At 46.7% G+C, this 26,501-nt stretch overlaps 2 protein-coding genes and 1 long non-coding RNA gene across 7 annotated transcripts; 1 reads left to right on the top strand and 2 right to left on the bottom strand.

Annotated features, from left to right (window-relative positions):
• Nucleotides 1–1,200: 1,200 nt before the first annotated feature.
• Nucleotides 1,201–8,318, bottom strand: LOC309364697 (uncharacterized protein). Of its 2 annotated transcripts, none has more exons than XM_081902475.1 (4): nt 8,233–8,318; nt 5,411–6,250; nt 4,508–4,628; nt 1,201–3,065 (listed from the first exon to the last, which is right to left on the bottom strand). In XM_081902475.1, exons 2-4 carry the CDS (start codon nt 6,122–6,124, stop codon nt 2,212–2,214), a joined length of 1,689 nt encoding a protein of 562 aa, XP_081758601.1. In that variant the 5' UTR covers nt 6,125–6,250; nt 8,233–8,318; the 3' UTR covers nt 1,201–2,211. The 2 variants fall into 2 exon arrangements, with proteins under 2 accessions (XP_081758601.1, XP_081758602.1); XM_081902476.1 differs by having other exon boundaries at nt 1,201–3,062.
• Nucleotides 8,319–12,821: 4,503 nt separating this feature from the next.
• On the top strand, nt 12,822–24,728 carry LOC309364490 (uncharacterized protein). Of its 4 annotated transcripts, none has more exons than XM_081901897.1 (7): nt 12,836–12,965; nt 15,155–15,316; nt 15,467–16,360; nt 17,999–18,089; nt 18,679–19,191; nt 20,710–20,934; nt 23,515–24,728. In XM_081901897.1, exons 3-7 carry the CDS (start codon nt 15,596–15,598, stop codon nt 24,072–24,074), a joined length of 2,154 nt encoding a protein of 717 aa, XP_081758023.1. In that variant the 5' UTR covers nt 12,836–12,965; nt 15,155–15,316; nt 15,467–15,595; the 3' UTR covers nt 24,075–24,728. The 4 variants fall into 4 exon arrangements, with proteins under 4 accessions (XP_081758022.1, XP_081758024.1, XP_081758023.1 ...); XM_081901895.1 differs by having other exon boundaries at nt 15,155–15,355; XM_081901896.1 differs by lacking the exon at nt 15,155–15,316 and having other exon boundaries at nt 12,822–12,965.
• On the bottom strand, nt 22,223–23,503 carry LOC309365489. The gene is made up of 2 exons (XR_014166196.1): nt 23,404–23,503; nt 22,223–22,806 (listed from the first exon to the last, which is right to left on the bottom strand). It is a non-coding gene; the product is annotated as an uncharacterized lncRNA (long non-coding RNA).
• Nucleotides 24,729–26,501: the final 1,773 nt, after the last annotated feature.

Genomic DNA, 26,501 nt, shown 5'->3' with positions numbered 1-26,501 from the left:
CAATCTTGTTTTCCTTTTGAGATGTCTGATTGGGCAGAGCATGAGACTCTTAATCCCAGGGGGTGAGACCAGAGGACCCTCAGGCCCCTCACACTTCTGCAATTCTAGGAAACCTTCCTCTCCCCACAAGACCTTATGCAGCTGTGAAAATGCATGCATCATTGGATTAATAGAGGACTAAAAATGAACCCCTTCACCCATGTCACGCAGGATAGCTCCTTGCTCTGGAGACCTCAAATGGGAAGAAAATGTAAAAGAAATTGAACAGGGCTTCAGCTTCAAATATCCTCTGCAAATACAGCCTCACCTCCTTTACACTTGGTCAGAAATAAACCCCATTGCCTTGAGTGGGGCTTCGGCCCTGTTATAAATGTGTTTAGGGTTGATGCATTGACGTTCCTTATTTACAAGCTGGATTCTGTACTGTATATCGGGGGCATCAAATGGGGTGTCCTCTGGATAATGCTGGACTCTCAATCCAAGGGTCACCAGCTGGAGCGCCATGTTGGGCAAAAGATTCCTGCATTGTTGGCCATCTCTGCCTCCAGTGGCAGTGAGTTCCATAGTTCAATTATCTGCTGCACAATGAAATGCTTTTATCTGTCCTGGGTAGGACAACACTCAGCTTTCTTGGGGGGCCACGAATTCTAGAGCTGAGGGAATCTGCAATGTGGAGATAATGTTCCTCTGCCTCCCTGCCTCCATCATGGGGACCAGAGCAGGGGGTGGGCAGTTTATTTGCCCACCCGTGCAGCCCGCCCGGGTGTCATCACTGAGAGGGGTGACAAAATGCCAGCTGCTCTCCCTGCCCGTCCATGTCCCGCCCTCGCTCGGGTGCTGTTTGTGTGCCCGTGCGGCCATGCTCAATGCTGTGCTTCTCACGGGGCAAGGCAGCCTCCAATGGGCTTCTCCATCTTTCCCCAACTGTTGCTTTAAAGCCTTTCCCTCAAACTCATGATGCGCTAAGGGGGCTTTTCCCCATGTGTTTTGTTCTTTGCCTTCCTCCCTGTTTTTTTTTTGGGGGGGGGCTCCTTTTCGTTTCCTGCCTTCCCCCCTCACCACGTTTATTAACAAAACTAAGGGTTCGTTTTAGGCAGTTTGCTAGGTAAAAGAAGAAACATAGTCCATAGAAGCAGCATGGGCTAGTAGTCTCTTTCCTAGGAGTCTGAAGCAATGTTCTGTCAGAGGATACAGTTCAACTTTCAAGGATGATCAAATTTATTATTTTAACTAACACAACAGTTTTATTTCCAGCATACTGCACTCATATTTAGGGAGGGGTGTTTGTGTGAGGTTGGGCTCTGCTAAGTAGTGTTCGCTGTCAATGTGACATCTCAAAGTGGGCCTCCCCATCCCAAAATTTGAACCCGTGTCCACTATGCTACACAAGCTTAGCAAGTCCTCCTTCACTGGCCTTGATCGCTCAACAGAAGGAGAGGTTTGCACAGAGCCCTTTACTTTTAGAGATAATGCTGCATGCAGGAGGGTTTGCTAGAACACACACACACACAAATGCCACATCTAACAGCATCAGGAGGAGGAGAGAGAGGATTGCCTAATGATGGAAGCATGCCTCCACGTCAGCTGCCCGATCTTTGCACCTCTCTCCTGTTCAGAATGGAAGGGAAGGCGGGCATCCAGTCCGGGCGTCCAATGGAACGTGGGCATATGGAAAGGGGGCGTGTTCACTGCAGGAGAGGCGGAGTCAGTACAAACAGGAACTGAATAGGAATAGCAAAGAGTCTTTTGTGCATTGTGGATTTTTGAGGGGATATTTACAGAGAATTTTTGCAGGCACCACAGGAGGTTCCAGTGGGTATACCAGCACCCTCAGGCTGCCACATCAGCAACCCCTGACTTAAATGAACATTTCTGGCACTCATTTTCCACTGTGTCCTTGTACCTAAACAAGGGGTGGATCTCAAATCCATCTTTCTCCCTCCGCTGTGAGCACGCCTATATCATAGGGCTGTCATACATATGAAATTTCCCAGAATTTGTCTGCTGAAAACAGCGTCCGGACAGAATTTTCAAAAATCGGTTAAAATGTCCAGAAAAATCCGGACATGTGGCAGCTCGAATCAGCAGTGTTGTGGTTTTTTTGGCAAATTTCCTTAAAAAAAAGCTTTAAAACATTCTCTTTTTTGCGGGGAGATCTTGCTCAACAACATCTGTGTCTGGATTTTCGCTTTTTGGAATATAGCAACCCTACTATATCGTGTCCGCAGTGTGCGACTCCACCCGTGTCTGAGGAGGCTGCATTTTCCCCGCAAGCTCTCCTTTCATCCGGAGCATGTAGAGTTTCTCCCCCGTGTGGAGTCTCTGATGAGCAATGAGGCTCTGGCTCCGGTTGAAGGTCTTCCCGCAGTCCGAGCAGATGTACAGCTTCTCTCCCGCGTGCGTCTTCTGGTGCGTGATCAGGCTCTGGCTCCGGTTGAAGGTGCTCCCGCAGTCCAAGCACTTGTACGGCTTCTCTCCCGTGTGGATTCTCCGATGAGTGATGAGGTTCTGGCTCCGGTTGAAGCTGCTCCCGCAGTCGGAGCACTTGTACGGCTTCTCCCCGGTGTGGATGCTCCAGTGCCGCGTGAGGTTCTGGCTCCAGCGGAAGGTCTTCCCGCACTTGGAGCATTTGTACTGCTTTTCACTCATGTGGGTTCTCTGATGTGTGGTGAGGCTGCTCCTCCAGCTGAAGCTCCGCCCACAATCTAAGCAGGTATACGGCTTTTCGCCCGTGTGGCTTCTCCAGTGTCTTTTGAGGCTTGACTTGAGACGGAAGGCTTTCCCGCAGGCGGAGCAGGTATAAGGCTCGTCTCCTAAGAAAGCATCGTGGCCCGTGGCATCACTCGGGCTTTCCTCACACACGGCGGGCACGTCCCTGCTCTCTCCTGTGGGGATTCTCGGTTGACCTCCAATACCACCTGCCTGGGGAAGTACAGAGTTCTCTCTCCGCCTCTGCGTCGTTCTTTCTTTCCGCTTGTTTGATCCACGTTGATCTCCTGAGCTTTTCTTCAGCTTTCGAAGCTCAGCCTCCTCCAAATGCACCCCATTCATGTGTTCGTCACCTGCTGAAGTAGAGAGATAATAAACAAGGTGGGGAAAGTAGAAAGGAAGAGATGGATTATGGCGATATAATGAAGAAAAATGTGACAGGAAAGGTTTGGGCAAGAGAATAATACTGTCTTCTGTTGACGTAATACCTCATAAAAGAACATAAGGCCTTATACTCAGGGCTTGTCCATACTTTGGCTTATCCCATACCAGCAAAGCATAGGTCTCAGCAGTTTCCCACTATTCCCATGCTTTCTAGCCACAACTCTTGAGTGGTTTTGCGCATGCCCCACTACTTTCCACCAAGAAAACCCTCTTTAGTAATAAGTCGGAGCAAACATGTGGAACGCCCTCCCACAAGATGTCAAAGAGAACAGTATTTAAGAAGCCCACTGAATCAGGCCAGTAGCCACCTAGTTCAACATCCTGTTCCTACAGTGGCCAACAAGATGCCTCCGAGTATCCCACACAACCTTTGTGCAACAGCCACACTCTCCCCACTTGTGATCCTAGGCAACTGATATTCGGAGGCATGTTGCCTCCAACAGTAGGACGCAGCTAGCTTGGCTAGTAGCCCTCTCCTCCATGAATTCGTCTAATCTTGTTATGATTATGAGAGAGCGAGAGAGAGAGAGAGAGGAAAAAACCCTTTTTCTCTACCCACTTTCTCCTCACCATGTGTAATTTTATACAGTCAAACCTCGGATCCTGAATGTCTCCGTTTTGGAATGTTTCGGCTCCCACATGTCGAAAACCCAGAAGTAAATGTTCCAGAACATTTTGGAAGCCAAATCGGCTTCCGGAACAGATTACGTTCGACAACCAAGGTTTGACTGAACAACTACAGTGGTACCTCGGGTTAATAACTTAATTCGTTCCGGAGGTGCGTTCCTAACCTGAAACTGTTCTTAACCTGAAGCACCGCTTTAGCTAATGGGGCCTCCTGCTGCCTCTGCGCCGCCGCTGCACGATTTCTGTTCTCATCCTGAAGCAAAGTTCTTAACCTGAGGTACTATTTCTGGGTTAGCGGAGTCTGTAACCTGAGGTACCACTGTATATCTTGTCTACTCTTATTTGTCTTTTCTCCTAAAGTAAAAAGCCCCAAATCATAAAATCATAGAATTGCAGAGTTGAAGGGACCAACTAGAAATCATCTAGTCATTTGCCCGAATGTGGGGCTCAAACCTATGACCTTGAGATTAGCTAGTGTACCGACTGAGCTATCAAGTTGTTGCAATCTTTCCCCATGATCTTTGCTCCGTTGCCTTGACTCATTTTGGTTGCCCTTTTCTGAACTGTCGCCAACTCCACAATATCCCTTTTAGGGTGAAGCAACCAGAACTGGACAAAGGATTCCAAGTGCAGTCACTTTAGACATTCCCCCCGAGTAGGAACCCCCAAATTAAAGCCCTGCCTGGCTCTTTGTAGTAAGCAATGGATTGTAACAACAGGTCCTTACTTGGGGAGCTGGAATCCCTTTCATCCTCCTGCTTGATCTCCCTGTGGGACTGGCTCTGTGAGGTTTCCAACAAAGCCTGTTCATCGTCAGGGAAGCTGACTGTGATCACGTGAAAGTGCTCCTGAAACAGCAAACAAGGAATAGTTAAATTTGTATAACTCTCAGCCATCGTGCATTCCTGGTCTGGGAAACGCCCAGTAAAAACGTGAAAGCATTTTGAAGCAGTAGCAAAGGGGATGTGTTAGAGCTGCCTGTGAGCTACCAGCCCAATTCATGGGTTTAGTACAAAGCCCAAAATGGTTTGGGGCCTAAGGGAGGGAGTCCCACAATATCAACCTTCCCGGGCTCTACAATCAGCAAGGAAGGCCCCATTGGCAGTGCCGCCTCTGGCTGCCACCCAGTTCGCATTGGCCCATGACAGGGCCTTCTCGGTGGGGTTCCCCATCTGTGGAATGCTCTCCCTGGTGAAGTGCCTCCGTCTCCCTCATTGTCGACCTTCAGGAGCAATTTAAAGGAAGTTTAAGGAAGTTAAACTTGCTTTAAGTGTAAGGAAGCCCGTTTCTCAGCTGATCAAGGCAATTTGAGATGGTGATATGTTATAGCTTCCCAAATGCTGCCAACACAGTGCAGGCAGGCAGAGAACAGTGAGGCAGACGCTGTGCTGGCAGTGGCTGCAATATATCCCCAGTTCAAAAAGTCTGAAACCAGTATCGTGGTTTGACCATCATACCGTTTAATTGCAATATTGCCCAGCTCAAACTACTACCGGAAAAGCTTCTGGCCTAGAGAACCCAAGGTTCCCAGGCTACTCCGAGAAAGGCCTTGGGCCTAGATGCCAGGCTCCAATGCCAGGACAGGCAATGTCCTTATGCCCATTTCGAACTTCTCTCCTTTGCCCTTCACCTGTTCTTCCTCTTTCTTAGCATCTTGCTGCCTCAGCAGGAAATCCTCTGCCAGGTCTACCGCCTGGGAGCAGGTCTCCGGGCCACGCTCCTTCACCCAGCTCTCCATTTCCTGAGGGAGGACGGCCAGGAACTGCTCCAGGATCACCAGCTCCAGGATCTGCTCCTTGGTGTTCCTCTCCGGCTTCAGCCACCGGTGGCAAAGATCCCGTAGCTGGCTGCAAACCTCTCGAGGGCCCTCGGCCTCCCGGTACCTGAGCTGCCTAAAGTGTTGGCAGGGTACATCTGAGCTGACGGCGGCCTCCTCGCTCAGGATATCATGTCTTTCTCTCTTGTGGCCTTGCACCATGGAGTCCTGTTGACTCGGTTTCTGAGCGCATGGCAGGATTTGGGCCAATCGCTCTGCTGCAACTACTTTAGCATCAACGCAGAGAACAGTTTCTGGCAGCGGTGGGATTCCCTGTCTGGAGCAAGGGGCCCGATTTGTCTTCATGAACTCCTGCAACTGAGCTTCATAATGGTGTGACCAGAGACCCACATCTGGTTCTGCTTTAACAGATAGGGCTGTCCACTGACGGCGAAGAGCTTCTCCCATTTCCTCTGATTCCGGCTGGGGGGCAGCTGCCAGCTCATCCTGGGTCTCCTTTTTAAGTCCCATCTGTGCATCCTGAAACTGGAGGCCAAAGGCTGACGAGGATTCATAATCTGTAGTCATTTTCCTCCGACGGGGGGAGAGCCAAGTTGAGGTCAACCTTCAAATCTCACAGAAGGAGGCAACCTGCGCCTGAATCAGAGCCTCCTGAGATACTTTCTTGAAGTCCGTAACTGGAAGCCCTTTCACCTGAGGGAGAAAGAACACAGACAAACAGGAGTTAGACAGTATATTTGCAGGGCCTGTGGCCCTTGAGAAGCTGCTAGACTACGACTACCACCACCCCTGGTCACCCCTGATGGTTAAAGATAAAATAACTGAGCATATAGAAGACCAATTCTTGCTGAAGCAGAAACAGCATGGCTTCTACAAGGAGATGTCCTGCCTTGTGAAGTTTTTAGAGTTATTTGAGAGTGTCAGCAAGCACACTTAGGCTTTCAAAAAGCTTTTACCAAGGCAACTCATCTAAGACTCCTGAGTAAGCTTAGCATAATAATAATAATAATAATAATAATAATAATAATAATAATAATAATAATAATAGATGGCTCCCTATGAAGGATCTTGAAGCAATTTCACAATACTGTACTATATAGATATATTGTGCTTGGGCTATTTCTCATGCATATTTATAAAGTTAAAATGATTTCTGCCTATGAACAACTGCATATCCAAAAACAATTAAAAACCCTTACATATATAAAAGTGGATTTGAAATCCAACACAGGCACAGACTGGTATGATGATGATGACAATGACAATAATAATTTTATTATTTGTACCTCACCCATCTGATTGGGTAGTGATTTGTGGGAGGGAGGTTGGCAAATTTTTAGGTAGCATTCAGAAGGGAGCAACTGGACAGGGCAAGTGGAAGAAAGAGATCTCCTCCAAGAAAGATTGGGCTGAAAACAGAAACGATGGGAAGAAGGGAGAGTAAAACTGATGGTCTTACTGGGGAAGATAATTGGGAAAGTGATAGTAAACACTTTATTTATTTACGCATAACAAAACTGTGTCTTAAAGGTAAAGGTAAAGGGACCCCTGACCATTAGGTCCAGTCGCATACGACTCTAGGGTTGCGGTGCTCATCTCGCTTTATGGGCCGAGGGAGCCAGCATACAGCTTCCGGGTCACGTGGCCAGCATGACTAAGCCACTTCTGGCAAACCAGAGCAGCGCATGGAAATGGTGTTTACCTTCCCGCCTGAGTGGTACCTATTTATCTACTTGCACTTTGACGTGCTTTCGAACTGCTAGGTTGGCAGGAGCAGGGACTGAGCAACGAGAGCTCACCCTGTCGCGGGGATTTGAACCGCCGACCATCTGATCAGCAAGCCCTAGGCTCTGTGGTTTAGACCACAGCCCCACCTGTGTCCCTTAAGCTGCGTCTTACTCCTACTTTAAAAAATGGCAGTGTCCAGGGGAGGGGAATATCTGTGCCACATTAGCGGTGGGGAGCCTCCTTTTACAGCAGCAGTCTATCCCCAAATATTAGGTGCCGGGGGTTTAAACAAGGGCAGACGAGCCATTTTCATAAGAACCTAAGAAGAGCCCGCTGGATCAGGTGTGACCCACCTAGTCTAGCATCCTGCTCTCACAGTGGCCATCCAGAGGCCCCACTGGGAAACCCGCAAACAGGATTCAAGCACAAGACCACTTTCCCCTCCTGCGGTTTCCAGCACCTGGGATCCAGAAACACCGCTGCTTCCAAATCTGGCAGTGTAGAGGAGAGCCCTCTCCTCCACGGAAAGCCGCCTAGGTTGGTGGTCTTCACTGCCTCCTCCATAGCTGTCAACTTTTCCCTTTTCTTGCGAGGAATCCTATTCAGAATAAGGGAATTTTCCTTTTAAAAAGGGGGAAAGTTGACAGCTATGGTCTCCTGTGGGAGGGAGTTCCGAAGTTTAACGATGTGCTGCAGTTGGGAAGTCCGTCCCAGTTGGGAAGTCAGAGGAGGACCTCTGACCTGCTCTGCGCGCCGTTCCCACGTGCACTGCAAGGTTTGCTCCCTTAAGGGAGAGGATCTAGGGGAGAAAGGGGGTGCTTCCCTCCTGCACCCCAGCCGAGCCCCCAGCCCACCCCCTGCCTCTCCTCCTCTGCACCCTGCGCCTTTCCAACACCCTCCACCCCCCCAAGGTCCCTTTATTATTGAACTCGGTGTCAGCTGCTCACCCTGCTCAGAGCTGCAAAGGAGCCATTTCCACCCCTCCAGCGAGGAAGAGGAGTCCATTACTGACCTCCCTTTCCGCCCGCCCCCACCAGCTTTATGGAGCCTCTCTAGGAATCGGATTCTTTGGATTTAACCATTATAGACCCACTTGCAATTCCCTCCGCCCCCCCCGCCCCCATCCCTGCAAGTGATGCCTCCCGGGCCGAATTTCAGGGCTTGTTTGCACATGGATATCCAATGGGAGGGTGCATAAGAACATCGGGTCCCCGGAGTCTAAAATTCCCAAACTTGCACCCCTGCAGTGATTTAAATATTTATTTTATTTTTAAAAAGCAAAACGCATGCAACTTTTTTTAATAAAAAAATGTATTAAAAAAATCATTTAACATCATTATTACAAAATATAAGCAAACTATTGCAAATACACACATCCATACTGTATATATTTCAAATAAGCACATATATATATGAAAAAAGAAGAAATGAGAAGAAAAGAAAAAATAAGAAAAAGAAAAGAAGATAAGTTGGAAGAATTTCTTCCAAGTTTATTCTACAAATAGCTCAACATGAAAAAAGTAATAAAATTTCATTGGTTAGCTTCCATCGCTTACACTGCACTTCCTATATACATTTTAAGCAAGATTGTATCTGTCATTCCGTATTTTTCCCATACATTCTCACACAAATATTGTAATCAATAAGTTTTCTAAATCTTTCATAAATCTATTCTAAACATGCAACTTTTTTTGATGGAGGGGGTTTGGTCTTTTTTTATGTGAGGCTCCCATGACACTGTCAGCTGCATAGTAGGCAAACAGATTTTTAAAAAAGAAGAAAGAAATACAGAAAACAGGGGGAAAAAAGAACCTCACATTTTATTGATGGGTGTTGTTAAAAACTGTTTGCAAATTAGTTACATATAATATTTCTTTTTTTATAAAAGTTTTTTATTTAAACTTTTCAAATTTATACATTTCATTAGTTTTACAATCAATTTAACATTTCAAAATTTGACTTCCTTCCCTCTCTTTCTGCGGTTCCTTACATTTATTTTTTAATTCATTTAACTTGCTCATTTAATTATCTATTGTAAGTATATATCTTCTGTAAATATTCAATAAACCATTTCCATTCTTTCATAAAAAGTTTGTTATATTGATTTCTTATTCTTCCAGTAAGTTTTGCCATTTCTGCATATTTCATAAGTTTTTGTATCCATTCTTTACTGGGATGCATATATTTCTACAGCCGTTGCCAAGAAAAAGTAAAATACAATAAAATGGAGAATAAAGGGAAATATATCTAGCTATTTAATATGATATTTTGTTAGTGCAGTGGTATCTCGGGTTACAGACGCTTCAGGTTACAGACTCGGCTAACTCAGAAATAGTACCTCGGGTTAAGAACTTTGCTTCAGGATGAGAACAGAAATCGTGCTCCGGTGGCAGCAGTGGGAGGCCCGACTAGCTAAAGTGGTGCTTCTTGTTAAGAACAGTTTCTGGTTAAGAACGAACCTCCGGAACGAATTAAGTTCTTAACCCGAGGTACCACTGTATTATTGTGATAGTTTTCCTTTTATTGAATCTTGCTAGTTCCCCAAGAAGCCTGGGGCAGCAGTGCCCTCTCTGCCTACCTGCCTCTCCCTCTTCACACACAAACAATTTATCTTCACAACAACCTCAAAAGGGTGGTTAGACTTTAAGGTAAGGGCTGGCCCAAGCTAATGCAGTCAGCATCATGGCTGAGTGGGAATTTGTTAAGGGCATCTCAAGTTCCTAAATGCTGGAAAATTACAAGGATATCCAATGAAGCTGAATGTTGAAAGATTCAGGGGCAGATAAAAGAAAATACTTCTTTATGCAGCTCTTTGTCAAACTATGGAACTCCCTGCCACAGGGATAGCTTTGAAAGAAGATGAGACAAATTCATGGAGGAGAATGAATGGACTATGCAGAATTAGACAAATTGACAGGAAGGATTCGAAACCTGCGGGACCAAAGATTCTTAGAGGACTGGAGTAAATATTTGAACTATTTGAAAAGCAACTGTAATAAACAGATTACGCTAGTAGAACTGCAAGATGTTTTGTAAGGAGGATTATGCGAAATATTGCAAGGAAGATTATGAAGAGAATATTAGTTAAGGATAATTAAAAGTAATAGAGAAATTAAGAAATGCAGATAAAGAATGGAAAATCTTCAGAGGTAGTTGACAGAAGTCTAAAAAAATTGTATAAGATAAAAATGTATGTTAAATGACTTGGAAATGATATGTTAAAAAATTAATTAAAATGTACATACTGTATATATTTTAAAACATAATGGAGGAGAGGCCTATCGATGGTTACTAGATATAAAAGCTTTGCTCTGCCTCCACCAGTGTTTTCCAAACTTGGGTCTCCAGCTGTTTTTGAACTACAGTTCCCATCATCCCTGACCATCGGTCCTGCTAGCTAAGGATGATGGGAGCTGTAGTCCAAAAAACACCTGGAAACCCTCCAAGGTTGGAGACACCAATGCTTCTGCATGGCAACTGCTGGAAACCACAGGAAGTGAAACTGCTTGAACCCTGCTTGGTGTTTGAGACCAGGATGCTGGACTAGATAAGCTATTGGCCTGATTCAGAGGCTCTTTTATGTCCTTATGTAGAGCAGCTGATCTACAAGGCCAGCTTAAGCAGTATGTGGACTGAGAACTCCCAGAAGCGCAAGCTGGATTTCGAAGGGGCAGAGGAACCAGAGACCAAATTGCAAACATGCGCTGGATTATGGAGAAAGCTAGAGAGTTCCAGAAAGACATCTACTTCTGCTTCATTGACTATGCAAAAGCCTTTGACTGTGTCAACCACAGCAAACTATGGCAAGTTCTTAAAGAAATGGGAGTGCCTGATCACCTCATCTGTCTCCTGAGAAATCTCTATGTGGGACAAGAAGCTACAGTTAGAACTGGATATGGAACAACTGATTGGTTCAAAATTGGGAAAGGAGTACGGCAAGGCTGTATATTGTCTCCCTGCTTATTTAACTTATATGCAGAATTCATCATGTGAAAGGCTGGGCTGGATGAATCCCTAGCCGGAATTAAGATTGCCGGAAGAAATATCAACAACCTCAAATAGGCAGATGACACAACCTTGATGGCAGAAAGTGAGGAGGAATTAAAGAACCCTTTAATGAGGGTGAAAGAGGAGAGCGCAAAATATAGTCTGAAGCTCAACATCAAAAAAACGAAGATCATGGCCACTGGGCCCATCACCTCCTGGCAAATAGAAGGAGAAGAAATGGAGGCAGTGAGAGATTTTACTTTCTTGGGCTCCATGATCACTGCAGATGGTGACAGCAGCCGCAAAATTAAAAGACGCCTGCTTCTTGGGAGAAAAGCAATGACAAACCTAGACAGCATCTTAAAAAGTAGAGACATCACCTTGCCAACCAAGGTCCGTATAGTAAAAGCTATGGTTTTCCCAGTAGTGATGTATGGAAGTGAAAGCTGGACCATCAAGAAGGCTGATGGCCGAAGAACTGATGCTTTTGAATTATGGTGCTGGAGGAGACTCTTGAGAGTCCCATGGACTGCAAGAAGATCAAACGTATCCATTCTGAAGGAAATCAGCCCTGAGTGCTCACGGGAAGGACAGGTCATGAAGCTGAGGCTCCAAGACTTTGGCCACCTCACCAGAAGAGAAGACTCCCTGGAAAAGACCCTGATGTTGGGAAAGATGGAGGGCACAAGGAGAAGGGGAGGACAGAGGACGAGATGGTTGGACAGTGTTCTCGAAGCTACCAGCATGAGTTTGACCAAACTGCGGGAGGCAGACAGGAGTGCCTGGCGTGCTCTGGTCCATGGGGTCACGAAGAGGTGGACACGACTAAACAACTAAACAACACCACCAGCTTCCTCCAAAGAAAGAAGGGAAGAGAAAGAAAGGTGCACATAACCGGAAGATTCCGTTGGTGTTTTACTTCCCCCGTGCGCTCTCCATTTCCTGTCCTCTCTAGGAATCTCTAGCTCAGGCCCTTTAACCCCTTTAGTACCACAGCTGAGTCGATGGTGGGGTTGCATTGCCTTGGGCAAAGCGGGGCAGTAGGGGAACTTCCAACATGGGCAGAACTTGTGCTTGGGACAGATGAGGTGCCCAGCTTTTCAGAGCCTGCGTCATGGCAGGCAGGAATATGAAGGGTCCGGTGGGTCCTCTGAGCATATGCAAAGTGCATTCATTGCCCTTGGGGAGGTGCCGCGCGGCTCAGTGGAAGAGCACGCGGTTTGCATGCAGGAGGTCCAGAGTTCAAGCCCCAGCTTCTTCCAATATGTAATTGCTGCATTTGCAGGGGGGTTGGACTAGATGACCCTGGGGACCCATCACCGCTCTGTGGGGATTTGCACAGCTGAGTTCCTCTGATGAAAATGGGGACATCCTACTCCATACCCTCCAATATTTCCCTTGATAAAATGTGTGTTTTATAAGATCGTGAGGCTAAAGTTGTGCCTCTGGTTGGTTGGGGTTTTTGTGTGTGTGTTTTTTTTACAGGCACATGAAGGGTTACATTGTGAGTGTTTTGGTTCCTAGAGAGACTGAGAAGTTGGGGGTGAAGGGGAAATAAATGAGGGCTGCCCACTTCCTGTTCTGGATGTTCCCCACCCTCTCCAGCCCCTCTGTTGCAGGATACAGCCGGACCAGAAAGAGGACAGCCTCTGTGGGGCTGAAGCAGATCCAGCGCAGTGGGGCAGGATGTGCTGTGAGTTGCATGTGGAGGGGGAAAGGGGAAAGTTTCTAAATGTGCAAGTGGTGCAGAGCAGATGCAAACCCTTGCCCTCTGCCACTTCCGTTCACTTTTGACCTAGATCTCTGATAAAACGGATTTTCGTATGTTTTCCTGTACATGCGTTTCCCTGTACACCACCTCTGTCTACAACTACAGAGTCTCCTCCTCCTCCTCCTCCTCCTCCTCTTCTTCTTCTTCTTCTTCTTCTTCTTCTTCTTCTTCTTCTTCTTCTTCTTCAGTATTTTAGTATTTTATTTCTCCTTCATAAATGCTACGGTTTGCCATTGCATCTTTTTGGCATTTGGGGATGGGAATGGCACTTTCGTGCAATTGGGGTGGATGGGGGGTGAGATAGGGAAAAGTGAAGAGGCAGTGGTTCGATAGAGGATTCTTGCAAAAGTGGGGAGGCTTTTAAGAAGAACGTCTCCCCCTTAATACACATCGAAGTTGTGCCATAGAACATCCTGATACAGTAGATGGATATTTTTAATCAGCCACCAAGCATTGCAATTTGTGCACAAAGAAGAGACATATATGAAGGCAGCTAAGCAGACAACGCTGCCCAATTTAAATTAAAAACCACACAAAACCGAAAGCTCATCGTAGTGACCCTTATTTCTAACAGCAACTCCTAGAAATTTTGCGGGTTTTGCTTATCTTGGTCCACAACGAGGGAAAAAGTCACACAATAATCAACCGGACGTCCTAGTTGAGATAATAATGGGGTGGTAGGTTAGCACTTTACACAAAACTCTGTTTTGGGGTTTGGTTTTTTTTTTTTTACTTAAAAGTTAAATTTGATGTTGTTTCCTAAGGAGTGTCAGGGGTGTGAAACAGCAAAGGTTACTTCAGGTAGGATTGTGAGCAAGCATAAAATTATGGAATTAACCAGGTGTGTAAGCGAATGGATTCAAAGGAAGAAGAGGTATTACCGAGAATCACTTATCTAATAAGAACACTGGGAGTGTGATTTCTTTTATTTATATAAATATATATATGTTCCTTCTTTTTGTGCCATATGGTTAGAGGAAAGAACTTGGTTTATTGCATTTGTACCTCACCTCTTCCTGCAAGGAGCTAAAGGTGTGGCCTACATGGGTTCTCTTCCTCCTCATTTAATCCTCACAACGACCCTGCCAGGTAGGTCAGTCTGAGAAGCAATGAATGGCCCAAGGTCACTTAGTGGGTTTCATGGCTGTGGGGTAATTTTAACTCTGGTCGCTGAGGTCCGAGTCTGATAGTCGAACCACTAACAGCTCGCATCATCCCTGACCTCTGGAGGGCTGCATAGGTCAGTCACGCTGAGTTGGAGTGCTGGACTAGGAAGAGGGAGACACGAGTTCAAGTCTCCACGTGGCTGTAAAGCTCATTGAGCGACCTTTAGCCTCTCACGTTCTCTTTCAGCCTAAAGAGTACTTAACTGGGTTGTTGAGAGGATAAAATGACAAAGGAGATGAGCATTGGTGCATCTATGGACTATGTAGGGCCATTGGTCCATCTAGCTCAGAACTGAAATGTTCTTCCCATGATGTTGCGCAGGTGCTAGATCCAGACAGCAGGCCCAGTTTAGCAAAGCGCTTTTAACTGGTACCCTTGCCCAAGGGCCTGAGGCTTTTCAAAGCTTGCCAATTATATTTGCCGTTGTGCACGTAGAAAAAGAAAAGGTTCAGTCTAGCTGCACAAGCTCTGATCATGAAGAAAGTGACTGGAGGAAAGGGAAAAGTTGAATGAGCACACTCGGAAAAAAGGCAAGGCCTTCTCAGTAGTGGCACCTACCCTGTGGAACACCCTCCCATCAGATGTCAAGGAAATAAACAACTATCTGACTTTCAGAAGACATCTGAAGGCAGACCTGTTTAGGGAAGTTTTTAATGTTGTTTTTCGCTTTATTATTGTTATTATTCTGGTGGGAGCCGCCCAGAGAGGCTGGGGAAATCCAGCCAGATGGGTGGGGTATAAATAAATTATTATTATTATCAACATGGAAAGCCATCTTATCTCGAGCCCTGCATGGAGATGCCAAAGATTGAGAACAGGATCATGCAAGGCAGATGCTCAGCCTGAAGGCAAGGCTTAAAATATGGTTTCTCTTTCAGAACGACTCAACAGCCAAAGCAGCTTGGTTTGGCTTATTTATTCCACCTTTTGTCTTCTTCCTTAAGGGAAAAGAAGTTCCTTTCTTGCTGGCTGGAAATTTTGCTGAATCCAGCATAAAGTCACAATTTGACCGGAGTGACTTGCAGACCATCGACAGATCCTGCTGGTGTGTCCTGGAGGAATCAGCCTGGCGGATGAAAACATGAGATGCGCTTATTTTAAAGGAGGTGTGACTGATGGCAAGGTCCTCCCTGGCACCACCTGTGGTACATCCACAAAGGCACAAGTCTCTCACATATTGGATAAGAAGGAGTAAACTCTTTGTTTAGCTCTTTTTTTAAGGAGAAGGCTACAAATATTCTGTTTGTTTGTTTAAGGCCTGCAGGTCTCGATGTGGGAACATTTCAGAACCCTTCTCCTTCCAGTGATGGGCTTTCCAGCTTAAAATAACACTTTCTACGCTCTCTGTGGACATTGCCTCCGGTGTTCCAACTCCGTCGGACAAAATGGCTGCCGAGCTGAGGGCCGGCCGAGTCATGAGTCTCCCTTTGCAGAACGTTCTAGAACACGAGGCGATCCCTGGCGCGAAACTGAGGGAGGGATCCCAAGCGGGGCTTCTGGAATCCGAAGGGGAACGGGTGGTCCCTCGCGTCATCCAGGTTGGGACCATCGGGGAGCTTCTGGGCTGGGTGGCCCCCCAAGAGTTGACCCAGGGGTCTGAGGAGGGCTTGGCGCAGCGCTGGGAAACTCAGTGGCAGGAGGTCCTAAAGGCCGTGCAGCCCCTTCCCTCTGGGTGGGGAAGCCAACAGCCGTCGAAACCGTTGCTGTGGGGCTCTTGTGAGGCCGTGACGGTTGCTGGCCAGTGGCCCAGCGGAGATGGAGTCGCTCAGCTTCTGGTGGGCAATGGCAGAGGAGCTCCAGGAGCCTTTAGCAATCCGGTCGCTGGAGAAAACAGGACGTTGGAGAAAGAGGCCGTGGGAAAGGACGACACTGGCACCGACGCGCAGGGCAGACATTTCGGGCAGTTTGGCTACCAGGAAGCCGAGGGACCCCGAGAGGTTTGCAAGAAGCTCCGGGAGCTCTGCTGGCAGTGGCTGAAGCCAGAGAAGCACACCAAGGAGCAGATCCTGGAGCTGGTGATCTTGGAGCAGTTCCTGAGCATCCTGCCTCCGGAGATGCAGAGCTGGGTCAGGGCCCGTGGCCCTCAAGCCTGTTCCCAGGCGGTGGCCCTGGCTGAAGATTTCCTCAGACGCCAGCAACCAGAGGCTGAGGTAAAGGAGAGAAAGTTCTAAGATTTTATTTTAAATTGTTTTTATTTGATTTTCAAAATGTAAAATTAGAACAATCCAAATGTATATCCATATACGGTGGTACCTCGGATTACATACGCTTCAGGTTACAGACTCTGCTAACCCAGAAATAGTACCTCGGGTTCAGAACTTTACCTCAGGATGAGAACAGAAATTGTGCAGCGGCAGAGGGCGGCCCCATTTGCTAAAGTTGTGCTTCAGGTTAAGAACAGTTTCAGGTTAAGAATGGACCTCCGGAACGAATTAAGTTCTTACCCCGAGGTACCACTGTACAGAGATTACTCTGAATATCGAGACTTCCCCCCAAACCTTCCATGGGTCCTATTGTCAACATTTACAACTGTGTATTATTCCATAGTCTATATTTTGCATCACTCCATATTGTCCATAATAATTGTTTCATTACAAGTGAGATTAAAATCCTGTTTATGTTTTCATCTGCTTGCAGTGGTCTCCTAAATAAGTTTTTGAAAAATCCCACTCTTTTTTAAAGTTTTTGTCCTCTTGCTTCCTGAGCTTTCCAGTCCAACAGTTTAGTTTGCCATTCCTCTCTGGTTGTTGTTGTTTGGTCGTTTAGTCGTGTCCGACTCTTCATGAACCCATGGATCAGAGCACTCCAGGCACTCCTGTCTTCCACTGCCTCCCGCAGTTTGGTCAGACTCATGCTGGTAGCTTCAAGAACACTGTCCAGCCATCTCGTCCTCTGTCGTCCCCTTCTCCTTGTGCCCTCCATCTTTCCCAACATCAGGGTCTTTTCCAGGGAGTCTTCTCTTCTCATGAGGTGGCCAAAGTATTGGAGCCTCAGCCTCAGGATCTGACCTTCCAGTGAGCACTCAGGGCTGATTTCCTTAAGAATGGATAGGTTTGATCTTCTTGCAGTCCATGAGACTCTCAAGGGTCTCCTCCAGCACCATAATTCAAAAGCATCAATTCTTCGGCAATCAGCCTTCTTTATGGTCCAGCTCTCACTTTCATACATCACTACTGGGAAAACCATAGCTTTAACTATGCAGGCCTTGGTTGGCAAGGTGAGGTCTCTGCTTTTTAAGATGCTGTCTAGGTAGGGACTCTTTCCATCTCTGGGCTAGTAACATCCGTGCGGCAGTTGTCGTATACATAAAAAGTCTTCTTTGGAATATTGGTAGCTATAATTCCTAATAGAAAAGCTTTTGGCTTTTTAACAAAAGTTATTTGAAACATTTTTTTCATTTCATTATATATCTTCTCCCAGAAAGCTTTTATCACCTTACACGACCACCACACATGACAAAAGGTGCCTTCTTTTTCTTTACATTCCCAGCAAGTATTTGCACTAGTTCTATACATTTTTGCTAACTTACCAGCGGTACATCATTTTCATATAATTTTCTTTCAGTGTACAGCATGCTGTAGATTTCAGATCCGTTTTCCATAACCTTTCCCAATCTGCCATCTGGATATTATGTCCCAAATCCTTTGCCCAGTGTATCATTGCTGATTTGACCTGGTTGTCTTTTGAGAAAGTTTTAAGATTTGATCTTCCTCAGGGTGAGCCTGAGAAGGGTTCGCCCTCCTGACTCCGAGGCATTGACTTGACAGGAATCCTCTCTACTCTTTTAGGCACTGGGGAGACACGAGGAGGAGGTGATTGTGGTCTCCCCTGAGGCCGAGTGGTCGCCATTGGAGGGCAGCCTGGGTCCCAACTCATTGGGTATGTATGAATTGTATGGATCCCATTGATCCCATTTAGATTGTTTGCTCTCCAGTCTTGTTTGTGGGCTTCCCATGGAGGCATCTGTTTTTATTTTTATTAGGTATTTTGTGGTTTTATATCTTGATTTTATTCTGGGGAGGGTGGAGTATAAATCATCACCATTATTATTATTATTATTATTATTATTACCGCCCTGAGACCCCCGGGTATTGGGCAGTATATAAATTCTAATGATGATGATGATGATTTCTTGGCAGAAGAGACAAGCCATAGAGAAGGAAACAGCTAGAGGAATCTAGGAAAATGCTAGCTGCTAGAGCAAAGTAAATAGAGGCATAACTGACCAGAATAGCAGAGCAAAAGGCCTGTGAAAATTGTGCAGCTCATCCAATGAGATAAAGAGAGTCAGATTTCTCTGAGCTTTAGAAGCTAAAATGAGAGAGGGTGTTTAAGATGTCACGCAAATGCTCCGTCAAAATGTGGCCCTGTGGAAGCAGCATTGGTGTCCAGCAGAGCTCTTTTCTATATTTTAAAATACTGTGCAGTAAAATCCAGCCTGATCCTTCTGTTTCCTTTTCCTGTCCAGGGAAAGTGAACCTGGATGGCTATGCGGTCTCAGCTGGAGAAACAACTCTGAATGGGAGCAAGCTGGGCCCTTTCCAGCGAGGAAGTCCCAGGCTACCGGTGATGCTCGGGACGTTATTGGGGCGGCCTGGTTCCCTCGAAAGCAGCTGTGATCTGGAACAGGAGAATGAGACGGAGCCGCTGGAGAGGTGGGACGAAGCCACGCTCTGCAGCGAGGGGGTCTATGAGACCGTTGTGCGCTTGGAAGAACATGGCCACTGGTGCCTCGAATGTGGGGAAAGCTTCCAGGATGCGTGGCAGCTGGATAGACACCAGAAGACCCACACTGGCCGCAAGCGTCCCGAGTGCCCGGAATGCGGCAAAAGTTTCCGGGATATCTCACATGTCCTCCGGCACCAGACAGTCCACACCGGAGAGAAGCCGTATTCCTGCTCCGAGTGTGGGCAGAGCTTCACCCAGAAGCCGGCCCTCAACAGACATCTCAGAAAACATCTGGAAGAAAAGAACTACACAGGTACGTACGCCGTAATCAATTCTGCGGGAGCCACAAAAGATGAATATGAGGGAATAGAATCTGCACACACACAAAATATAAAGCTTTTCAATAACTGCACAAACCCTGCAGCTCCATCCAGATTATTGAAACGATGCAACTTACAATAGAAGATGTAATACAGTGGTACCTTGGTTCCTGAACGGCTTGGCTCCTGAACAAATTGGCTCCCGAATGCCGCAAACCCAGAAGTGAGTGTTTCGGTTTGCAAAAGTTTTTCGGAAGTCGAACGTCCAATGTGGCTTCCGATTGAGTGCAGGAAGCTGCTGCAGCCAATCGGAAGCTGCACCTTGGTTTTTGAACCGTTTTGGGAGTCAAACGGACTCCTGGAACGGATTAAATTTAAGAACCAAGGTACCACTGTATTTGGATTCCAACTTTGGTGTGTTGATATAGTTAATAGTGTTTGTTGTGGGGGAGGAAGGGAAAAGGAGATTGTTAGCAGCTTTGAGACTCCTTAGTGTAGTGATAAAGCGGGATATCAAATCCAAACTCCTCCTCCTCCTCCTCCTCCTCTTCTTCTTCTTCTTCTTCTTCTTCTTCTTCTTCTTCTTCTTCTTCTTCTTCTTCATATTCCACAATAATATGAAACCACGGGACTTCCCGCAGGATCATCAGGGGCATTCAAATCTCCGCATTCTGCTATGAATAATTGCAAGGGACAAAGTGATTCCCTCTTGCTGTGTGAGAGATAAGGAAATGTCTCTTCTAATATTATCTTAAGAAGAGGAATTCCTTCTGTGTGTGTGTGTGTGTGTGTGTGTGTGTGTGTGAGAGAGAGAGAGAGAGAGAGAGAGAGAGAGAGAGAGAGAAGCAGAGTGCCTCTCCTAAAATGACAGTGGAAGAAGTATTAGAAGGAGGAATGTCTGTTCTCAGATGTTCCTGATACAGTCCTCATAAGATATTGTATTAAACATAACCTTCACAGAAAAACAAAATCTGCTGCCCAGTTAATAAGAGATACCCTTTTTAGCCTATCGAAAATATTTTTATCTGTCCTTCTGTCTGTCTGTCTGTCTGTCTGTCTGTCTGTCTTTTATCTAATCTACTGTATTTACTTACTTAATTGCTTACTTATAAGCAGGCTCGTACTCAATAATTCTCAGAAACCTAAAAACCAGTGCAGTTTTGAAAGGTTCATTCTGCAACCTTGATTCAAAATGGCATCCAATTGTAGAGACACATAGACAAAAAAACCCTGCTTCTTGATCTTGGGAACCATCATGCAACATTTGTTTGTGATCTCTTAAGAGGTGTCTAAATAAACAGCAAACGAGTAACTTTCCAAAACATGTGGTAGTTTTCAATCACGTATGGTACACACACGCCGCTTGGCACCATAGTTTCCAACTGGTGTCTAAGGAATCAGAAAAGTTTTGCATTGGTTAAAATTCACGTAAGCAAATGACCTTATTTAAACCTTGCGACGCTCCTCCCTCGTGCGGAATCTCATACCGCTCCCCGCCTCTGGCCAAACAGGTGTCAGCATCACCGTCCGACCCCCGAAGACGCTTGTGGGCCGCAAACGCCCCGAGTGCCTAGAGTGCGGGAAGAGTTTCCGGGACATTTCGCAAGTCCTTCGCCACCAGACGGTCCACACGGGAGAGAGACCGTACAGCTGCCTCGAGTGCGGACAAAGCTTCACTCAGAAACCCGCCCTCAACAGACACCAGAGGAAGCACGTAGAAGGCAGCCACGGTGCAGGTATGGGGCTGGGCTTACCCTCTGGGACCACAGCTTCCAGCCAGAGCCGGATCTGGGCAAAGACCCCCTTTCAATGTATCTCCCTCCTCGCTGCCACTGATGCCGCCCCTTCCCTGTTAGGACTATTCACAGCACCTGCTTTCTGGGGTTTTTTTTTTGAAGTGGGGATGCCAGAGATTGAACCGGGTGTGTGTGTGTCAACCTGAATAACAACAACAATTTATACCCCACCCATCTGGCTGGGCTTCCCCAGCCACTCTGGGCTGCTCCCAACAGATTATTAATAATAATAATAATAAAGCAATAAAAATATCAAACATTAAAAACTTCTTGATACAGGGCTGTCTCAGATGTCTTCTGAAAGTCAGGTAGTTGGTTATTCCCTTGACATCTGATGGGAGGGCATTCCACAGGGCGGGCGCCACTACCGAGAAGGCCCTCTGCCTGGTTCCCTGTAACCTCACTTCTCGCAGGGAGGGAACCGTCAGAAGGCCCTTAGCGCTGGACCTCAGTGTCTGGGCAGAACGATGGGGGTGGAGATGCTCCTTCAGGTATACTGGACCAAGGCCATTTAGGGCTTTAAAGGTCAGCACCAACACTTCGAATTGTGCTCAGAAACGTACTGGGAGCCAATGTGGGTCTTTCAAGACCGGTGTTATATGGTCCTGGCGGCCACTCCCAATCAACAGTCTAGCTGCTGCATTCTGGATTAGTTGCAGTTTCTGGGTCACCTGCAAAGGTAGCCCCACGTAGAGCGCATTGCAGTCCAAGCAGGAGATAACCAGAACATGCACCACTCTGGCGAGGCAGTCTGCAGGCAGATAGGGTCTCAGCCTGCGTACCAGATGGAGCTGGTAGACAGCTGCCCTGGACACAGAACTGACCTGCACCTCCATGGACAGCTATGAGTCCAAAATGACTCTCAGGCTGCGCATCTGGTCTTTCAGGAGCACAGTTACCCCATTCAGTACCCCATCCACACCTGCCCGCCCCCCTGTCCCCCCAAAACAGTACTTCTGTGGTGGAGATTTGGTCTCTTGAGAGTTTTCAGAGCCCTCTGCATCGTCTCGATGGGTCAGCTGGTGTGATACGCTGCTAGGTGCAGCAACTGAACATAAAACGGTGGATTAAGTAGAGAGGTGGATCCAGCGTTTTGTGGTGGGTTAGAGTTTCAGAGTAGGACCTGAGTAACCAAGATTCAAATCCCCACTTACTCATGAAGCTTGATGGGTGACTTTGGGCCAGTCACACACAGGCACGCTCTCCTTCTCTCAGCCTAACCTCCCTATTATTTTTTTTGGAGAAAAAGGTGAGATATAAATTCAAATAAATAAACCAAAGAGCTGGAATCATAGAATCGAAGAGTTGAAAGGAACAGCCGTCCCATACGGGGATCAAACTTGCCACCATGCCATTATCAGCACCATGCACTAACCAATAAGTCTCACTAGTGCAACAAGATTTCCCCCTGTCCATGCATGCACACAAACACCCCAAAATGGCTCTGTAGGATTGGCAGAGCCCACCCAGAACAGCGTGTGGAGGGAGAAGAAACGCCTGCACTGGTAGAATGAAAGCCATTTGCATGCTTTAAGAGGTTTGAAAAGGTCTTAGACAAATAATGATAACAACATGTTATAATAGTATAACAGATACAAAAACTTCTGGAATACAGTGGTACCTCCGGTTATGAATGGGATCCGTCCTGGAGGCCTGGCCATATCCCGAAGATTTCGTTACTGAAGGACCCACTTCTGCGTATGCGTGAGGTGCGCAGAGCGCTTATGCGCAAGCGGCAAACCCACTTCCGGGTTTGCCGCGTCCGCAACCTGAAGTTTACATTACCTGAAGGTAATGTAACCCGAGGGTCCACTGTATACAGACATGGCAAATCTTACCAGAAGAATAAGATCAAGATACAGTGGTGCCTCGCAAGACGAAATTAATTCGTTCCGCGAGTCTTTTCGTCTTGCGATGTTTTTCGTCTTGCGAAGCACGGTCCGTCGCAACTGCACCTCTTCAAGCGGCTTTAAGAAAAAAGGGAACAAACTCGCAAGACGTTTTCGTCTTGCGAAGCAAGCCCGTAGGGAAAATCGTCTTGCGAAGCAACGCAAAGACCGAAAAACCCTTTCGTCTTGCGCGTTTTTCATCTTGCGAGGCATTCGTCTTGCGAGGTACCACTGTAACAAATTTTGAATAAAAGAATGTAAATGGTTTATTGAATATTTACAAATAAACTGTAAACAGATAAAGACATTGACAGGATTATTGTAATAACCTGCAGTTTTGAAGTAGATGAATAAATGAGTAAATTAAGTTAATTTGGAATATGTAGAAAATACAAAAAATAAATTTAAGGAACCGCAGAAAGAGGGGGAAGGAAGACGAGTTTTGAAATGTTAAAATGATTGTAAGATTATTGAAATGTATAAAATTGAAAATCTTAAAAACAGTAACAGAGACACTTACTTGCAGGTGCAACATTTGGGGGTGTGCATTTGTGAAATATATTAATTTCTTCAATCCTTTCCCTAGCACAAGACATGACATCTGCTTGGATTCTCTCTTTCCCCCTTCCAGGTGACGGAAAAGTGTCTTCAAGCCAGGAAAAGGCCTGCCTGCAGCCAGGATCCTTGCAGCCCAGCCCGTCAGCAGCATCCCAAGAGAGCGTCGCTGGCACCTTCTCCAGCGGATACTGGCCAGCGGGGGACTCTCCGTGGGGAGCTGCCCCAAGCCGGGTTGGGGCTGCGACCAAAGCTGCCCGAAAAAAGGTGAGCCGCAGGGGGCAAAAAAACCACTGGTGCTTCCTCTGCGCAAAAGGTTTCCGGGACAAGGCGGACTTGGTGAGGCACGAGAGGATCCACACAGGTGAAAAGCCCTACTCGTGTCTGGATTGCGGGCGGCGGTTCAGCTACACGTCGAGTTTGTACAAGCACCAGCTCATCCACCGCCAGCCCATCAATCTAGAGTTGAAACCGGTGACCCGGGAGGACTTCAATCACGGGCAAAACGGTGTTGCGCACCCCCAGGCGGCTGGGGAGGAAGGGGCGTTGGGCAACGGCGTGAAGGTCGAGGACTGCGAAGGGGAGCCTTACGCTGGGAATGGGGTGCTGTTAGTAGGGGGTGCGGCAGAGAGGTGAAGCACTTTTTGACATTTTTAACAGGCACAGTCGAAACCTCCTGGCTGAAAAAAACAAGCAGAGCAGAGACAGCTGCCTGGGCCAGGGGGGGGGGTGATGAATTTCTCCTTGAGAGATGGGGTGGTCCCTGGCTGCTTGAAGGAGGCAGTGGTCAAAAGATGGTTCGGAAACTTCAGCTGGTGCAGAATTCAACGGCCAGGTTGCTCAGCGGGGCAAGGCAGTTTGAGCCCATCACACGACGATCCTAGCCTGTCCGCATTGGTGTCCTGATCCACCGGCCCAAAGGGAGTGGTGGGGTGCAGGGATACCAAAGAAGGGTGTCAAAAACATCAGTTTTCGGGTTTTATTAAAAGAAAGGTGTAGGGTTGCCTTCATTGCAGGGGGTTGGACTAGATGACCCAAGGGGTCCCTTCCAACTGTACAGTTCGACTTGCAGCAAATCATTCGGCCAGCCTTTAGTTTCCAGGCCCGATTCAAAGTGCTGGTTCTGACCTGGAAAGCCTTAAACAGCCGAGGGCCACAGTACCTCAAGGACTGCCTCTGCCCTTATGAACCAACCCCGGACCCCATGATCATAAAATGAGGCCCTTCTTTGTGTGCCTCCTCCACACGAGGTCAGGAGGGTGGCAACACGGGAACGGGCCTTTTTTCTGGTGGCTCAGCTGGCACCTTCACTACATCTTTAGGTGCCAGGCAAAAACATTTCTCCATAACTAGGCCTTTAGCTGATTAACATTCGATGGCCTTTTGAATGCATTTGTGTGATGGTCCAATCCCCTGTAATGCAGGAATCTCAAACTAGATCATACATGACCGATGGCCATGCAACCTCTGCTTTGAAACCTCCAAGGATGGAGAGTCTCTAGCGCCTCTCACGGAAATCTGCTCCACTGTTAGACAGCTTTCATTTTATTAATGCGTTTTGCGTTCTCAATTTGTATTCTTATCTTGTGAACTGCCCTGCGATCTCCGGAAGAAGTGTGGCAATTCAGACAATAGCAAATATAAATAATAAATAAAATAGCCAGCTCAAGAGTCTCCTTCGGTTTGCTCCCACCACCTGCAATGTACATATTGTGTAAAGAGGGTTTCGTATGCTTAATGATAATGATTACCGTTAATAATATTATGGACAATAACACTGGACTTCAGTGACCCCCCTGCTTTCAAGTATTTGGACTGTGGGGACCCTAGCCACAAACATTGTCTTATTTCTCGTTTTAAATAAAAGTATAAACTAACTGCGGATCACAAGTGTGTGTTATTTCTAGAAATAAACCCCTTATAAATGCCTTGAGGGAGATTGCTTAAGTGACCTTCTATTATTGATTGACAGCCTTTGGTCTTATGTACCCAGGACGTCACTACAGTTTGCGGGCAATTTCCAAAGATCTCAGAAGCCTGTACCTTCCAGAAAAAAAGTGAACACATTTTTGTTCCTACAAGCTCTTGCAGCTGGGTGAATAGGATGGCAGGCCTTAGGGGTCCATTTCCTATTGTTTTTCCATTTGTCAGGGGTTTTTTGAATGCTGTTTTTATTATATTTCGTACATCACCATGGGACATCTGCGGATGACAGGGCTTTGCTGATTCTCCAGTGCAGCCGAGAATGCCTGTTTCAATCTGCTTTCAGTTTGTTGCTGGTTTTATCTTCTGAATGTATTGAAGAGTTGCTTTTACTAATATTTTTGCCGTTCTGTTCTCTCTGTGAACCGCTTTGAGATTGGCGCGTTTTTTTTAACAGCCTAGCGGTGGACAACTTTCAGGAAATAAAGAATATCTCACTTTGAAAAGTGCCAAATTCTCGGGAGGGCTTAATAATAATAATAATAATAATAATAATAATAATACAGTCATACCTCGGGTTACAGACGCTTTGGGTTGTGTGATTTCGGGTTGCGCACGGCGCCAAACCCGAAAGTACTGGAATGGGTTACTTCCGGGTTTTGGCGCTTGCGCATTCGCAGAAGCACTAAATTGTGCTTTGCGCATGCGCAGAAGTGCCGAATTGCGACCCGTGCATGCGCAGTGGGTTGCAGATGCTGCAGGTTGCGAACATGCTTCCCTCACGGATCATGTTCGTAACCCGAGCCTCCACTGTAATAATAATTTCTCCCCCGCCCATCTGGCTGCGTCTCCCAGCCACTCTGGGTGGCTCCCAACAGAATATTAAAAACATGGTTAAACATCCAACATGAAAAGCTTGCCTAAATAGGGCTGCCTTCAATTGTCTTCTAAAAGTCAGCAAGTTGTTTATTCCCAATTTTACACTGGAAGTGAGCGAGGCTGCCTGCCATCTCCCTCTTGCCCTGAACTGATGGGACTTGAGATGCTCTCTTGCGAACTGAGACTTCGAAGGGCTTTCCACCTGGAGCACAAGTCCAGCTGCCTCTTTGCGTTTTTAATACCCTGCCTTTTCTCCAAGGG

Source organism: Podarcis melisellensis, assembly GCF_964234715.1.
Source record: "Podarcis melisellensis genome assembly, chromosome: 2".
Lineage (NCBI taxonomy): Eukaryota > Metazoa > Chordata > Lepidosauria > Squamata > Lacertidae > Podarcis > Podarcis melisellensis.
The sequence above is the reverse complement of the archived record's forward strand: the minus strand, read 5'-3'. Positions and strand labels throughout refer to the sequence as shown.

Bases quoted from the DNA above. Each gene is read 5' to 3' on its own strand.
- LOC309364697 (XM_081902475.1), bottom strand. From the start codon at position 6,124: ATGACTACAGATTATGAATCCTCGTCAGCCTTTGGCCTCCAGTTTCAG. The intron at 4,629-5,410 runs GTGAAGGGCAAA...TTGCTGTTTCAG, and splicing joins CTAAGAAAGAGGAAGAACAG to GAGCACTTTCACGTGATCAC. The intron at 3,066-4,507 runs GTAAGGACCTGT...TCTCTACTTCAG, and splicing joins AAGGGATTCCAGCTCCCCAA to CAGGTGACGAACACATGAAT.
- LOC309364490 (XM_081901896.1), top strand. From the start codon at position 15,596: ATGGCTGCCGAGCTGAGGGCCGGCCGAGTCATGAGTCTCCCTTTGCAG. The intron at 18,090-18,678 runs GTATGTATGAAT...TTTCCTGTCCAG, and splicing joins CCTGGGTCCCAACTCATTGG to GGAAAGTGAACCTGGATGGC. The intron at 19,192-20,709 runs GTACGTACGCCG...CTGGCCAAACAG, and splicing joins GGAAGAAAAGAACTACACAG to GTGTCAGCATCACCGTCCGA.